This window comes from Centroberyx gerrardi, chromosome 1 (assembly GCF_048128805.1).
Source record: "Centroberyx gerrardi isolate f3 chromosome 1, fCenGer3.hap1.cur.20231027, whole genome shotgun sequence".
NCBI lineage: Eukaryota > Metazoa > Chordata > Actinopteri > Beryciformes > Berycidae > Centroberyx > Centroberyx gerrardi.
This window is the reverse complement of record NC_135997.1, coordinates 14,847,742-14,861,600: the sequence shown is the minus strand read 5'-3', so window position 1 is coordinate 14,861,600 and position 13,859 is coordinate 14,847,742. Positions and strand designations below refer to the sequence as shown.

At 43.2% G+C, this 13,859-nt stretch overlaps 1 protein-coding gene across 3 annotated transcripts in view; it reads left to right on the top strand.

The window, feature by feature from the left end:
• Positions 1–13,859, top strand: part of dennd2b (DENN domain containing 2B) — a 50,520-nt gene that overhangs the window by 33,787 nt on the left and 2,874 nt on the right. For 2 of the 3 annotated variants that reach the window (XM_071912174.2, XM_071912177.2), the window contains 6 exons: positions 489–566; positions 2,213–2,353; positions 2,590–2,738; positions 11,123–11,300; positions 12,804–12,845; positions 12,990–13,101. In XM_071912174.2, coding sequence (XP_071768275.2) covers positions 489–566; positions 2,213–2,353; positions 2,590–2,738; positions 11,123–11,300; positions 12,804–12,845; positions 12,990–13,101 — 700 coding nt within the window. The remainder of the gene's footprint in view (positions 1–488; positions 567–2,212; positions 2,354–2,589; positions 2,739–11,122; positions 11,301–12,803; positions 12,846–12,989; positions 13,102–13,859) is intronic. The other variant, XM_078283303.1, reaches the window with a different exon arrangement.

Genomic DNA, 13,859 nt, shown 5'->3' with positions numbered 1-13,859 from the left:
GCTTGTGTTCATTTGTGTGTGTGTGTGTGTGTGTGTGTGCACTCAGGGTGGCTCGAAGGATACAATGGTCTATGAGAGTACTGAGGAAGGCAGATAGGATCAGCAGAGCAGATAGTGCACCTGTGTTTAGGAAGCTGGTATCCACATGAAAGGCTTTCACTTCAGATGACTGAGGGAGACAGAGGAGAGGAGATGATTTAAAGACCCCCAGCTTCACTATTTATCTGATTTATCTGTATGTTATCATGGTTTGACCCTACATGTTTTTTTTGTTTGCAAATAAATCAAATTCCACAGCTTGGGTCAAATATAAGAATTTATTATATTATTTGAGCATGCTCACAGGAACACAGTCAGTGTTTGTGGCCAGTTGGCACAGAACCTATGTACTGGATTGTTGTCTTGATACACAGCCACTGTCTCATCGTCAGACCTGATGAGTCTGTCATCATAGGCCTCTAATGAGTCTCTACTGCTTCCTCCTCCAGCCGAGTGGGAAAGGACCTCGCCTTCCAGAGGTGTACTGTGTCATCAGCCGGTTAGGCTGTTTCGACTTGTTCTCCACGGTGAGCTCAGCCTTGTCCCTTTGCCATGCGCGCACACACACACACACACACACACACACACACATGCACGCACACGCACACACACACCTACACAAACACTTTAGTATAGCTGTGGTTAATGTGTCTCGCAGCTGAAGCCAATGACTTTCAGCAGACATTCTGCTGAATGCCTGTTCACCAGTAAACCTTATTTCAATCTTTTTTTTTTTTTTTTGCTGTCTGATTTCCCAGAGTAATTGTTTCCTTCGCTTTTGTCTCAATGGTGCTAACATAAAGCAGAACAGTCATTCTGTTTGACTTCCTCCAGCCTTATCTAATTACTTATTAATCTATTTTGACTACAAAAGGATTATTCAAAGTGAATAAGTGCAGACTGTTGAAACAAAGAGACTGCTGTATGAAATGAAAACAAAATTAAATGGTTTATTTCAAGGACAGTGTGCAATAAAACATACATTTCAGATGTTGAAATATGTTTATGTTAGACATAGCTAAAGAAAGTTTTCACCTGTCCTGCCTAACTAAACATTGAGGGTCTAAGTTCTATTATTTGATATTTGTTTTGATAATGTGTGCATTGTGAAGCCCTTTGAGACTGTAACTGTGATTAAGGGCTGTACAAATAAACCTGACTTGACAAAAACACTAAACATCTAATACAGTATTTTATAGTAGAGAATTACAGTAGAGTAGCTGCACCATGTGGATGTAGTAATTATATAGCTATAGGTGCTTTTACATTTGATATTTCATTTGTGAACACATTTAAGAAGCTGGAATCAGAGAATTTAGACTTATTTTTCTTAAAAGAAACCAATTAATCGATTATCAAAATAGTTGGCGATTAATTTAATAGTTGACAACTAATCGATTAATCGATTAATCGTTGCAGCTCTAATTGTGGACCTTAAGGGGGGCTGAATAGTCTTTGTTCAGATACATGGGTGTATCCTTCAAATGGCTCCATTTTGATGATTGTAGAGCAACGTACCTGAAAGAAAAATGTTCTTTAAGGAGTTAGAAGTACTTTCACAGTAAATGGGAGTGTTTGATTTCAGAGGGAAGTGTGTGTGTGCTGTGTGTGTTTTGTATGTGTGTGTGTGTGTGTGTGAGGGAGTGAGAGAGAGAGAGAGAGAGAGAGAGACAGACGGAGACAAACAGAGACAGACGGAGAGAAAGAGAGAGGTGATATCATATGACCTTGAAAATGAGCGATTCTCCAATCAACTTTCCAGACAGGAGGCAGCTTGGACCAAAACAGGCAGACAGGCATACTGGGTGGAATTTTCCACACAGACAGACATGGAAAGAAATTCATTTGCTATTTTTCAAAATGAAAAAAGAGTTCCAGACAATTGGCAGTGCTCAACGCATAACAACACACTACATTTCCATTCACTATTGACATACAGATTTCAGCTGCTTAGTCATGGTCAGGAACCTTAATGACCGTGCATTTTCCACTTGCAGGACAATTCACTTGACATACATAAACCCCTAGACACAATTCATATTATTCGATTTCCAGTGAGAGTCACGCTCAGTTTAGGTTCTGTTGAGGAAACTGGTGTATGTTTCACTCAGGCTCTCTGTGCGTTTTGAGTCTAAGTCTTAACTCTTTGTTCCCTCTCCTCCCATGTTCCCAGATCCTGGATGAGGTGGAGAGGCGGAGAGGCATCTCGGCAGCGCTGGTCTACCCCTTCATGAGGAGTCTCATGGAGTCGCCCTTCCCTGCACCAGGGAAGACGATCAAAGTGAAGACCTTCCTGCCTGGAGCAGGAAATGAGGTCAGAACTGCTGACGGAACAGAACAACATTCTATGTCTTTTCCGTTTCATTATGCCCATTAGATGGTTTTAGTAGCTCTCATTTGGGGGGACTTATATTAACATTTCCATGTAGTGTGAAGATTCCTAATTGAATAGTTTCACAGTGAATTGTGTGCCTGTAAAATTCTCGCTTAGCTAACTGGATCTATAAACTGTGCTGGCTTAAATTCCCGTTGTTGTTGTCGTTTGTCCAGGTCATCGAGCTGAGGCGGCCCACTGACTCCAGATTGGAGCATGTGGACTTTGACAGTCTGTTCAGCTGCCTGAGTGTGCGGCAAGTGATACGTGTGTTTGCCTCCCTGCTGCTGGAGCGCAGGGTCATCTTTGTGGCTGATAAACTCAGGTGAGGCTCTTACACTCCCATTCCACGGGATCATTAGTCATTCGCTCTGTGCTGGAATACCAAGAGGGAGAAGGAAATGAGCAGTGTTTGCTAACTACTTTTCTTTGTAACAAACTAGTGCAGTGCCCGTTCGCCCCGCTGCTGCACAGAGCGCTGTTCGCTTGTTTATTCAAAGTTTATTAATATTGAACGTGTCGCGTGTCCAAATTGCACCAAATCCGACACTGCACGTCCTTGGGTCCCCAGCAATACACCCGCCAAGTGTGAAGTAGATCGGACGAACGGTTCTCGAGATATGCGAAGGACACACATACAGACAGAGATTCCTTGCTTTATAGTATGATGTCATAAATCCCTGTAGCAACCTGGGTAGCCATATTATGTTGGTCGTGCTGCAATGCGAGACATTTGGCTTAGTGCCTTCTATTTTGTTTGGCCTATTTTGTTTGATTGGACAAAGTATAAGAGCATGGAATAGATAATTTTATATCTTTTTGTTTTGTAATAATGTACAATTGCCTAGCTGTTAGGAGAAATTAGAGACCTAGTCAGTTTTTGACTTTGCCTACTACACACAATAGCTGAAACAAATTATTGTGTGTGCAGATAACTCTGTGTCCATCATTATTTAGCGGGTAGTTGCGCTGTTTATTTACACCTGTGGTTCCCCCAAAGCCAATGTTTGAAAAAATCAATGTGAAACAGCCTGTGATTTGACAATTTTGCTATGATACAAGACCTTCTCAACTACAAAAACGCCTGTTCACTAATGAGTTGGGGCTCTTTGGCAGTCTGTGGTCAACTGACTACTCACTAGGAAAATTTCGGGAGATCTTGCAGAAACTTTTTTAATTAATCAGAGTAGGGAGAAAAACCACTCGTCATTCTCCTGTTTTTTTTTAAATCCAGTCACCTCTGTTTGGAGTGTAATGCAAGTGTAATGAGTAATATAGAAATTACTGCTCTTAAGGAGTGATATGCAAAGTAAAGGTATTACTTTTGAAAAGAGCAATGAATATGTAATGAATTACTTCCAGCACATTACTCATGACTGGAAATGACTCACCTTATCTATATGATAGGGAGCCAGATACAGGATATTAGAGTTGCGTTTCAGCAGGTGTTCAGTATCGACATAATGTTTGCATTTTGTATGTCTAGATTAGTTTCTGGCTAATAATGAGAATCCATGTGCATGTTGGCAATAATATCCCTCTTCAGTTACTGTGTAAGTCTGCACTCTACCTTTTCTGCAGAGAATTCACTTAATGTAACCCTGCTGCAATAACATCTGTCTTAAATGACACCCTCATAAATTTTCCCTAAATGTGTACATGAATGGCCATAGCTTTTTTTGTTCCCTTTAAATGTTTTTTTTAATCAAAGAACTAAAACTTTGCTAGGCTCCAGGATTCTGAGCAAATGGCTGCAGATCTCATATTAGTCATATTATTGTCTGGTGGTTCTGCTCCAGTGGCCACAGTATTTTTCGATTTCTGTTTCACCTGTCCTGGCATGCTGTTGTAACTTTCCAAGCCTCCCGGTTATTTGAAACTGAGAAAAACCTCTTCCATAAACTTTTCACAGACTACTAGCTTGATGCAATATTTACGATTTCAGTGAACACAGTGCTTCTGCCACCCAGCCTGGCCATTTTGGCTCATCCTAATTGAAGATGGCAGATTTAATTTGTGACTTCTTGCTAGTCAAAAGACACACACATATACACACACACACACACACACACACACACACACACACACACACACACATATACTGTACACATGACCCATCCACATCTATGCACAGCTAATGGTAGCCTTATACTGTGGTTTTGTCAATTGGGGCTTAACAGATTTAGCATGTGTGGAGCGGTTATGTTAACTGGGATCACACCCGCACTGCATGGAGCTGCTGTCTCAGGTATCAGCCAGTGTCAGGCAGCAGGCCAGCCAGTCAGCCAGTCAGTCAGTCAGCCAGTCAGTCAGTCAGTCAGTCAGCCAGTCAGGCATCAGGCCAGTCAGCCAGTCAGTCAGCCAGCCAGTCAGTCAGTCAGCCAGCCAGCCAGTCAGTCAGGCATCAGGCCAGTCAGCCAGTCAGCCAGTCAGTCAGTCAGCCAGCCAGCCAGCCAGTCAGTCAGGCATCAGGCCAGTCAGCCAGTCAGCCAGTCAGTCAGTCAGTCAGCCAGCCAGCCAGTCAGGCATCAGGCCAGTCAGCCAGTCAGCCAGTCAGTCAGTCAGTCAGCCAGTCAGGCATCAGGCCAGTCAGTCAGCCAGTCAGTCAGTCAGTCAGTCAGTCAGTCAGTCAGCCAGTCAGTCAGTCAGTCAGTCAGTCAGGCATCAGGCCAGTCAGCCAGTCAGTCAGTCAGTCAGTCAGTCAGCCAGCCAGCCAGTCAGGCATCAGGCCAGTCAGCCAGTCAGTCAGCCAGTCAGTCAGCCAGTCAGCCAGTCAGCCAGTCAGCCAGTCAGGCATCAGGCCAGTCAGCCAGTCAGTCAGCCAGTCAGCCAGTCAACCAGTCAGGCATCAGGCCAGTCAGCCAGTCAGCCAGCCAGTCAGCCAGTCAGCCAGTCAGGCATCAGGCCAGTCTGCCAGTTAGTCAGTCAGTCAGTCAGTCAGGCCAGTCCTGATAGGAGAACTAAAGTGGGTCATTCTGCTGAGAGTCACCGTCAAGAACAATAGGGTGGGGCTGATAAGATGGAAAAGGTCCCCAAGGACTCGATGTCCCAATCTGTCCTCTTGCTACAGAAAACCCAACAGAGAGAGGTACGTTCAGATCATCGGAGGCGAGGGTGGAGAGGGAGGATGTTTCAGCAGAGAAGTAATCTCTCCATGTATCAGAGCACAGTTTAAACAAACATCAGTGGGGGCAGTGACTGCGAGGGGAAGGAATGCACTTCCTGTGTGCGCGACTCTGCCCTCTGTGATCTGTGGCTCGACTGTCACCATTTGACTTATGGCGCCACGTTCACTCCCTACGTGTAACTGCACTCTCTCTGTCCCTCGAGAGAATCCGTTTAAGCTGCTCCTCACCGGAGGCGATAACTTCTGGGCCTCGTTGGCATGGTAACCCAGAGATTGCTGATCAGTCTCCAGTTTCAAAGAGGTGCTGAGGAGAGATACTCATTGTTTTTGATGAGAATCACAGTGAGAATTGAGATTTGTGTGTGTCAATACAGAACTCTCTCCAACCTGCCCTTCTCAATGTCATAACTTCATTAAGAGCCCTAATTCTATTATTTCTTTAAAAACCTATCCTTCCATCATAAAACCTCTTTTGTATCAACATAATTAGGATACTTTTTGGATTGAGGCACCAATCATTATTCAGTTCTTAGATTTTGTGTAGAACGACCTTGTGCTTCAGACTTACAAAGCAATGTTCTCATTGTTATTATCCTTGTTCAGTATGATCTGCTTAAACCGTGTGTTTGTCTGTGTGTGTTTAAATGAACTCACTCTCTAAAGCTCCCCCACCCAGAACCACAATGGATGTGTATGTGCACACACACACATAAGCATGCATGCATGCATGCAGAGCTCCTGTGTTTTGGTTTCTATTGAAAACAGTGACAGGGCCTCTCTGAAGCATTAATTACTTCTTTGATAAAAGGGCTGGTCCCTCTGGAGCCCCAGTACATAATCTATTCCCAAAATACCTTGCCAGCAGAACATGATGTATGCGTCTGTCGTGAAATGTATATCCAATACAAGCCATGTTAGGGAACGGGTCTCTGTGGGTTCTTCTATTGTAGTGCACAGTGTAAACTCTGTGTTAACCTTTCTTTGGCATGTTAGTGGGATTTGAAGTTGTTTTTCATCTTAACTCCCGTGATATTATACTGAAACCTTTGCAAAATGGTTTATCAGCGAGGTTGTTACTTATCTTCTACATCAAATGCTGCATAGACAGTTTCTGTATTTAAGCAATGATTCACCCTCCAGTGTCTGTAACAACAACTTTGATGCCTAATTAGATGAATTCATCATCAATCACTGTCATTGTGCAATTGCTTAACTCAATTTACCTGCAGCCTCTGAACTATTTTTTTCAGCACTGTAGTCTTATGTAAACAAACTGTCAGTCTTCAGGCTAGGGTTGATGAAGGGTTACCAAATTGTATGAGCATGTCCATGTGCATCTCATAACCTGGCAGCAAAATACTCCTAATAGTGTTTTTGCATACTCTTGGATCTAAATTACTTTCCCTGATGTGGCTCCAATGTCAATGTCAATGTTGAATCCCACCTGATTTTTCCACATTTTTTTTCAGTGTGAAAATATGAAATAATACGTGATTATACAGATGCCGTGTTGAGTGAATGTTCCCAATGTATTTGATTTGACGTAGGGACGAAAGAAGAAGAGTAAGGAGTATGATGAAAACCAAGAGAAATGTATGTTTGAGAGGGAGAGCGAGAAGGACAGAGAAAAGGGAGGGACTGTGGAGGGAAACTAAACAATGGCCTGTGAAAGCCTTTCTCATGGCCATGGTGAATTAATCAAGCTCACTTTTCTGTGGCACAGAAGGCTGCTTGGGTTTCTGCGTATAGGCACTATCTGGTTTCCCCTCACGCAGTTCACTCATTCACTTTGGTCCCAATCTGTGCCAGCAGCAAATTCAAAACTGGTTATTAAACTGAGTGATAATAAGTACAATATGAAGCATTCTGTGTACTGTAATGTGTGGCACCCTCTTTTGCTTCTTAACAAACACCCCCATTTTGAATGCTGGGTGGAGGCAGGTAGAGCAGCAGCCCCTTTCTGCAGCTGCAGTAGTATGATCTATGATGATTGTAACCCTCAGACAGGTAGAATTAGCTACTGCTGTTTGTGTGGCCCAATCAAGAAGTAAGGTGTTCAATTGATTTAGCTCCTCATTATTTTTGAACACATTCTGCAGCACACTGTGCAGTGCTGGCACAACGCCAAAACATCCTATAACAACTTAGCTGGTTTCCTATGTGATATATGATATTCAGAGGTAGAGTGAAACCTACACACTGTAAACATGTGAAACATTTCTGTTTTTAAAAGGAGAGAAGAACTTGGCCATTACCAGAGCCTGACCAGCTGATTTTGACATTACTGTCATTGAGAATGTTTATACTCACGTGCACACGCACACACATGCATGTACATGTGCGCACACGCATACACATACTTGCATGCACAAACACTTGCACACACATACAGATATGCGCACGCGCACACACACACACACACACACACACACACACTCACATACACGTGCACACACTCCATCTACACTCTAGAAAGGCTTGATTTAATTCAGACATTGTGGTTTTAATAAGAGCATGTATAGGGTTTCCCATAGGGAAGCCATTTCTCACTGTTAAACAGCTTCTGCTGCAGCTCTCTGTGGAGTCAGAGAGCCGAGGCCAAGCTGGTGACTGGAGATCCGTATAGACAGGAAGTGAGGGAAAACCATTTAGGGACTAAGGGAGCACAGAACACTCTGCTGGCGGATAAAAATACACAGTGTGTAGCTTATCATAGAAATCCTGTAGGTCTATATGTACCCTGCTGTCTCTTTATATGATTGCTAGGTGCTATTTTGAGCTTGGGAAGAGCTTTAACGTTGAACCATGGTTTTGTGAAGCTTTGCGGCAGCGCTGGTATCTGACAGCTGTGGTTCAGTTTGCTCTGACAGCTCCCAGCCTCGTCTTGTCTGTCCTCTGCCTATTGAATCAGACTGGGCCATGACAGGACTGGTAGACACAGTGCAGTACTTTAGTAGAGCTGTGAAGCATGTGGTGATACAGGCTGTTGTCTCCCTCCCTCCCTCTTGGACACTGAGATTTTCCCTCCTCCTCTGGGCTTCACAGACTAAAGCCTCTGGATCCCATGTTTCCTGGAGAATCTGCCAGTTCAGCCTCACACACACTAAACCAGGCCAGGCCAACCTAGGAGAGCTAATATGTGAGGATTAGCTCCCCAACCTCAACAACCTCAACTCTGCAGACCTCCTCCTTTTTTTTAACATTTAGAGATCTTGGAATTATAAAGTTCTATCTGACTTTTTGGGGGGTTTGTTTTTTAATCAAAATTGAGTTCAGATATTCTTAATTTTTGAATGTTACTTTATGATTGTGTGGTGTTAGTTTTTAAAATAAACTTTTGGGGTTAAATACTTACAAAGATAGAAAGTTCTATCTCAGACACTGGATTGCATCTTGGAACTAAAGGTTCTATTTCCCATCCAATCACAAATGTTAATGTGGTCAGTGAGGACCAATCGAAATCTACCTTTCAGCCACATCTAAATAAAGGCAGTAAAAAGCACTCTAACCACAAAATATTCTTAATATCCCCCGGAAGATCGTGACTCCAATTACCTCAACCTTTATGCTTGCAGACTTGGTCTAAGTTAAGATCTTTCATATGGGATGGCTTATTGTTTATTATTTATTAAGGATCCCCACCGGTTAGCCGACACGGAGGCAAGAAGGCAGTCTTCATGGTGTGACTTTTATTATAACCCGTGGTCTGACGGTCTGAAGTTTAGGTCCACATCTGAAGGTCTTTTCCTCTCTTTTTCCAGGGTTTTCCAGGGTTGAGTGGCAACTCCTGGTAGTGCATGGTGTTTTCATTGCAAGTTCATCTTTTCCCAGGAGTGTGTGGTTGGGGAATGAGTGTAATTGATCCTCTTGGTGTCAGTGGTGTGCAGTGCTGTGTGCAGCCTGTGGCGCAGGATCTGTGCCCCATCACTCCCTGTTGGAACACGTCAAACCCAGGAGACAGGATCTGTTAGGAATTATCAAGCTCTCCTCAGGCAAATGGAAAGCAGTCAGGCCGAAGCAGATTTGCAAGAGCTTCATGTTATGAGTGAATAGGAATAGACCTGAAAAGAGTGAAGGCTGAGATTATTATAGCCTGTGGGTTTTCACTAGTGAAACTCTTTTTTACCCTGTCAAGAAAACACAGTTAATCTTTGCAATTTGACTTACGGGAAGTTACATGCAAATGCTTATGGCATGTAGCCTAGATGATGGGGTGGAAAAAATTAGAGAGGGTTTGCCATTTATCTCAACACGTTATTGATAATGGCTCCTAGATCTCTCACTCTACTCTCTGTACTCTGCTCAGTGCTCTACTTAATGAAGTGTCTCAGGGCTGAAGCTGTAACTCGGGGTGAGCAAGGTCATGTACAAGGGAGTAACGTCTGTTTACTTGGACGTGCTGTCTGCTGTTGATGAGAGCAACCAGCAAAACATTCCTTATTAAAAGTGTATATAATCTTGAGTGGGGTGCGTTTGCATACCGCGTTTGATCCCTAGCCTTGGTCTTGATCCATACTGATTTAGTGCACCACTATCTGTGTGTGTGTCTGATTGGGCCCATAGTTTATTTTCGCTCTCTCTGTGTGTACATGGACTGAACAGTATGTAGAGGACAGAGGGGAGGAGGGTCAGCCACTGTCAACAAGCGAGGGACCGTGAGAAAGACGGGCTGCTATTTGTGATCTTGATGTTGTACCACAGCTGTTGATGTTAAACGGAATTGGTACTTTTTTGTGTTGCATCAACAAGGTTCGAGCTTCACTATAGCAACATGTCAGAGTCACGCCACTAGAGTAGACAGCATAGGGTTACGTTGTGTTGTCACAGCAGCGGCTCCAGCTGCAGTCGCCTTATTGCACACATTCTTTAGAGTCAACCTTCAGCTGTATGGTTTGTAGTGAAGAGTGTTGCACTAAGTGGGAGAGGTGGAAGTGCAAGAGATTAAGGATTTGAATCGCTGCCACGGGTGAACTTGTCCGCCTGCTCCTTAACAGAAACCTTTAAGGCGGGGAGCGGAGTGTCGCGAGTGATTTCTGTTCCCTTCCTGTTCTTTATTGTATTTGTCAAAGTGAAAGAACAGTCTGTTGCGGTTAGATCCGGCTGTCCCTCAGATGAGCTGCAGGAAGAACAAAGTGTCAAAGCCCGGGTACATAGCTGTGCTGTTTCACCTCATGTATATACAAAAGTAATTGTTTCAAGGCCAAAGAGGATCATGTTATTTCGCCTGGGGAAACTGAAGGTGCCCAGCAATGGCAGCACACTCTGTCTGTGCTCCTATTGATCACATGTAGCCCAGTTAATGATTTAATGATGATAATTTGAGCATTTGAAGTAGCAATGTTTTTAGTTTACATCAGTTCATGGTTGCTGTAGGCTGTAGTTTTAGGAGGATGTTGTTTCACCACACAACCCCACCACTCCTCTTCCAGTCTGGAAAAACATATTTTTTCATTATCTAGTGAAACATCTGCACTGTTTTTCCGTGATTCTGTTCAGTTTTATCTGGTGTGGCCTCTGCAGGGCCGGGCTGTGTGAGCGTGAAGGTGATTGATGGTGTTTGTCCTTCTGTCCCCCATCACCAGCACCCTGTCCAGCTGCATCCATGCGGTGGTGGCGCTGCTCTACCCCTTCTCCTGGCAGCACACCTTCATCCCTGTGCTGCCGGGGTCCATGGTGGACATTGTCTGCTGTCCCACACCCTTCCTGGTGGGGCTGCTGTCCAGCTCAATGCCCAAGCTCAAAGAGTTGCCTGTAGAAGAGGTGAGTACGCTTTCTCTGGCTTATTGCTGTCTTTGGGTATTTTCTCTACATCTACCTCACACCATGTTTTAATTGGCTGAGTGAAATCCTTTTCTGGCCCTCTAATCTTACAGTTCAGATTTATGACTCCTACACTCTCAGTCTGAATGTCCCTGAGTGTTCAATGTTTTCATTGTTACTCAGTAGTGAAATACAAAACTACCTCTGTCACTCATTTTAACTGCTCTGCTTATTCTCATCTTTCTCTTTCTATTTCTGACTATAGCATAGCAAATGTTGATCTCTTTGCTGATAAACTACAGTAAGACAGATCCAGAGGAATTCCCTTACAAGCGGGACAGCTATTGCTGAATCTATCTGACTTCCTCTGCTTCTAGTCCTCTTTAGGGAGCCAACCATGTGACTATCAGCTGTAGGAAGGGATTGAAACCGAGGGCGCATGTTTAGACTGTCACAAGCTGTTATTTTGACTGTTTAACCATCAGGAACTCAAATTGGTTAGACCCAACCTCACAATTTTTAAAATGTTGTTCAGTTGAATCTTAGATTTTAGCTGTAGACATCAGACATGATTCTTTGCCAGTCATTGATTTCACAATAACAATGAGAAAAATGATTTTTTGTTGTTTGACTGGGTGGCTATAAGACTTAAACTAAGCAGTGTAGCGTGACATTTATCCACTGTTTTCGTGTTCATCAACCCTCTATATTAAAAAAGTTAAAAAAAAGCCATGCCATGACTTTTTCAATGTTGTGAACTTCAGTTGAACTTCTGTAGTTCAGTCCAGCAGTGCAAGTCTGTGTAGTGCTGCTGACCCTGGAGAAACCCCTCTATATATACTGTACATATGTACTCAGACACACATACACACACACACAGATGCACAGAAAGCAGCCTCAAGTGCCTCTGGCCTGGGCAGCTGGGGCAGAGCCAGTGCCATGGCAGCACCAGCCACAGCTCTTTGGCTCTGCCCTCACACACAGGATTTTGGCTCAGGCTGAACAGTTTTGGCCGGAGAAGCCGGCAGCCTATTGAAGCCTTGGATATTCATGCAGTTATTAAGTGAGCAGCACCTGATTTGCCCACGGGAATCATTAAAGTTTTATCTCCTTTTATCTTATCTTAGCATTGGCTACATCTACCACTCAGACCCAGAAGTGATATGTGTGAAAAGACCATCTCACTCTGTCTGTCATGGTTAACATTGCTCTGTTAATGGGCTGTCAACAACATCTGTTTTCTGTTTACATCCCTCTTCATGTTGTTGATTGACTCACTTAACATTCCTAAACAATCTTTTATAATATTGTTTTTTTTTAAAGATCTGAGTTTCTTGTGCTGTATTTTTCTGGAGGAGATGGTTCTTCATTTGACAGTGTTTTGCAGAGAGTAATTGCACATTTCCATTGCAGGTGGAATGTATAGTTCTACATATAAAAGATATTTAAGAAGAGCTGGTGGTTTGCATTAGATCTGAATTACTCTTCTCTCCCTTTTCTCAGGCTTTAATGGTTGACCTGGGAACCGATCGCTTCATCCGCCAGGTTTGTCTGTTATCTTATGAAACAAGAAAAAGAGCACAAATCTGTTGTGAAGCATGTAGTTCTCTGTTGCAAGTTTGATCTTTTGAATTCATTCTCCAAACGTTGTTTATCACTACTGAAGGCAATGTTTTTGATTGTTTATAGATGGACGATGAGGCCTCGTTGCTGCCGCGGAAACTTCAGTCAGCTCTTGAGCAAGCGCTGGAGCAGAGGAATGACATCATCAATCAGGACTCTGACAGCGAGTCAGACGAAGGTGAATAAGGGACAGATCATCCCTCCCTACCAAACCAGATGTTATCCCTGTTAATTAGAACAACAGTTTCATGTGATATTCAGATGGTTCCTTGTTCCAAGAGTAGTGGCAGCATGATTTTAGTTTTTTGCTCATTATTTACATTTTTCATCCCTCTAATGTTAATTCTGACCATTTTTACATGCATGCTTGACGATTAAAGATATTTTAAAAATCAGTTGTGGCATACATCTCGGGCTGATTCACTCCCACTCAATTCCAAACAGCATAGAAAACAACTCCTGAAACTTCTAATTCAGTCGGTAAAGGTAATCAATCACTGTGAATGAGAAGCCGACAATCACCTTTTGCAAAGTTGCATCAGAACCCTAATAAGCTCTATAAAGTTACATTTTGAAAAAAGTTCCATTTATAGTTTCATATTAATGTGCATAGTCCGGAAAACCGCGAAAGACGGGACAGGAGGGGGCGTCTTACTTCCACTTTCTGCTTGTAAGCAACAAGAGCCGAGATTCTCCTTCTGGGTCTCCAAAATAAATCTTTCAACCAATAGCTGTCGTTCTCTGTGGTTACGTGAAGGCCCGCCAACCCATTCCAGCCAACGTGCAAACCAAAGCAAGATGCTTCCGCCAGCTCTAGTCTGTAAAATGAAAGGGAAATTAAAGCTTCATTTTACACAATTATAATAACATTTAGACCGCGTTTGTTTCAAAAATATTTACTCTGAGAAGCAACTAAGACAAAGGAAAAATAGCAAA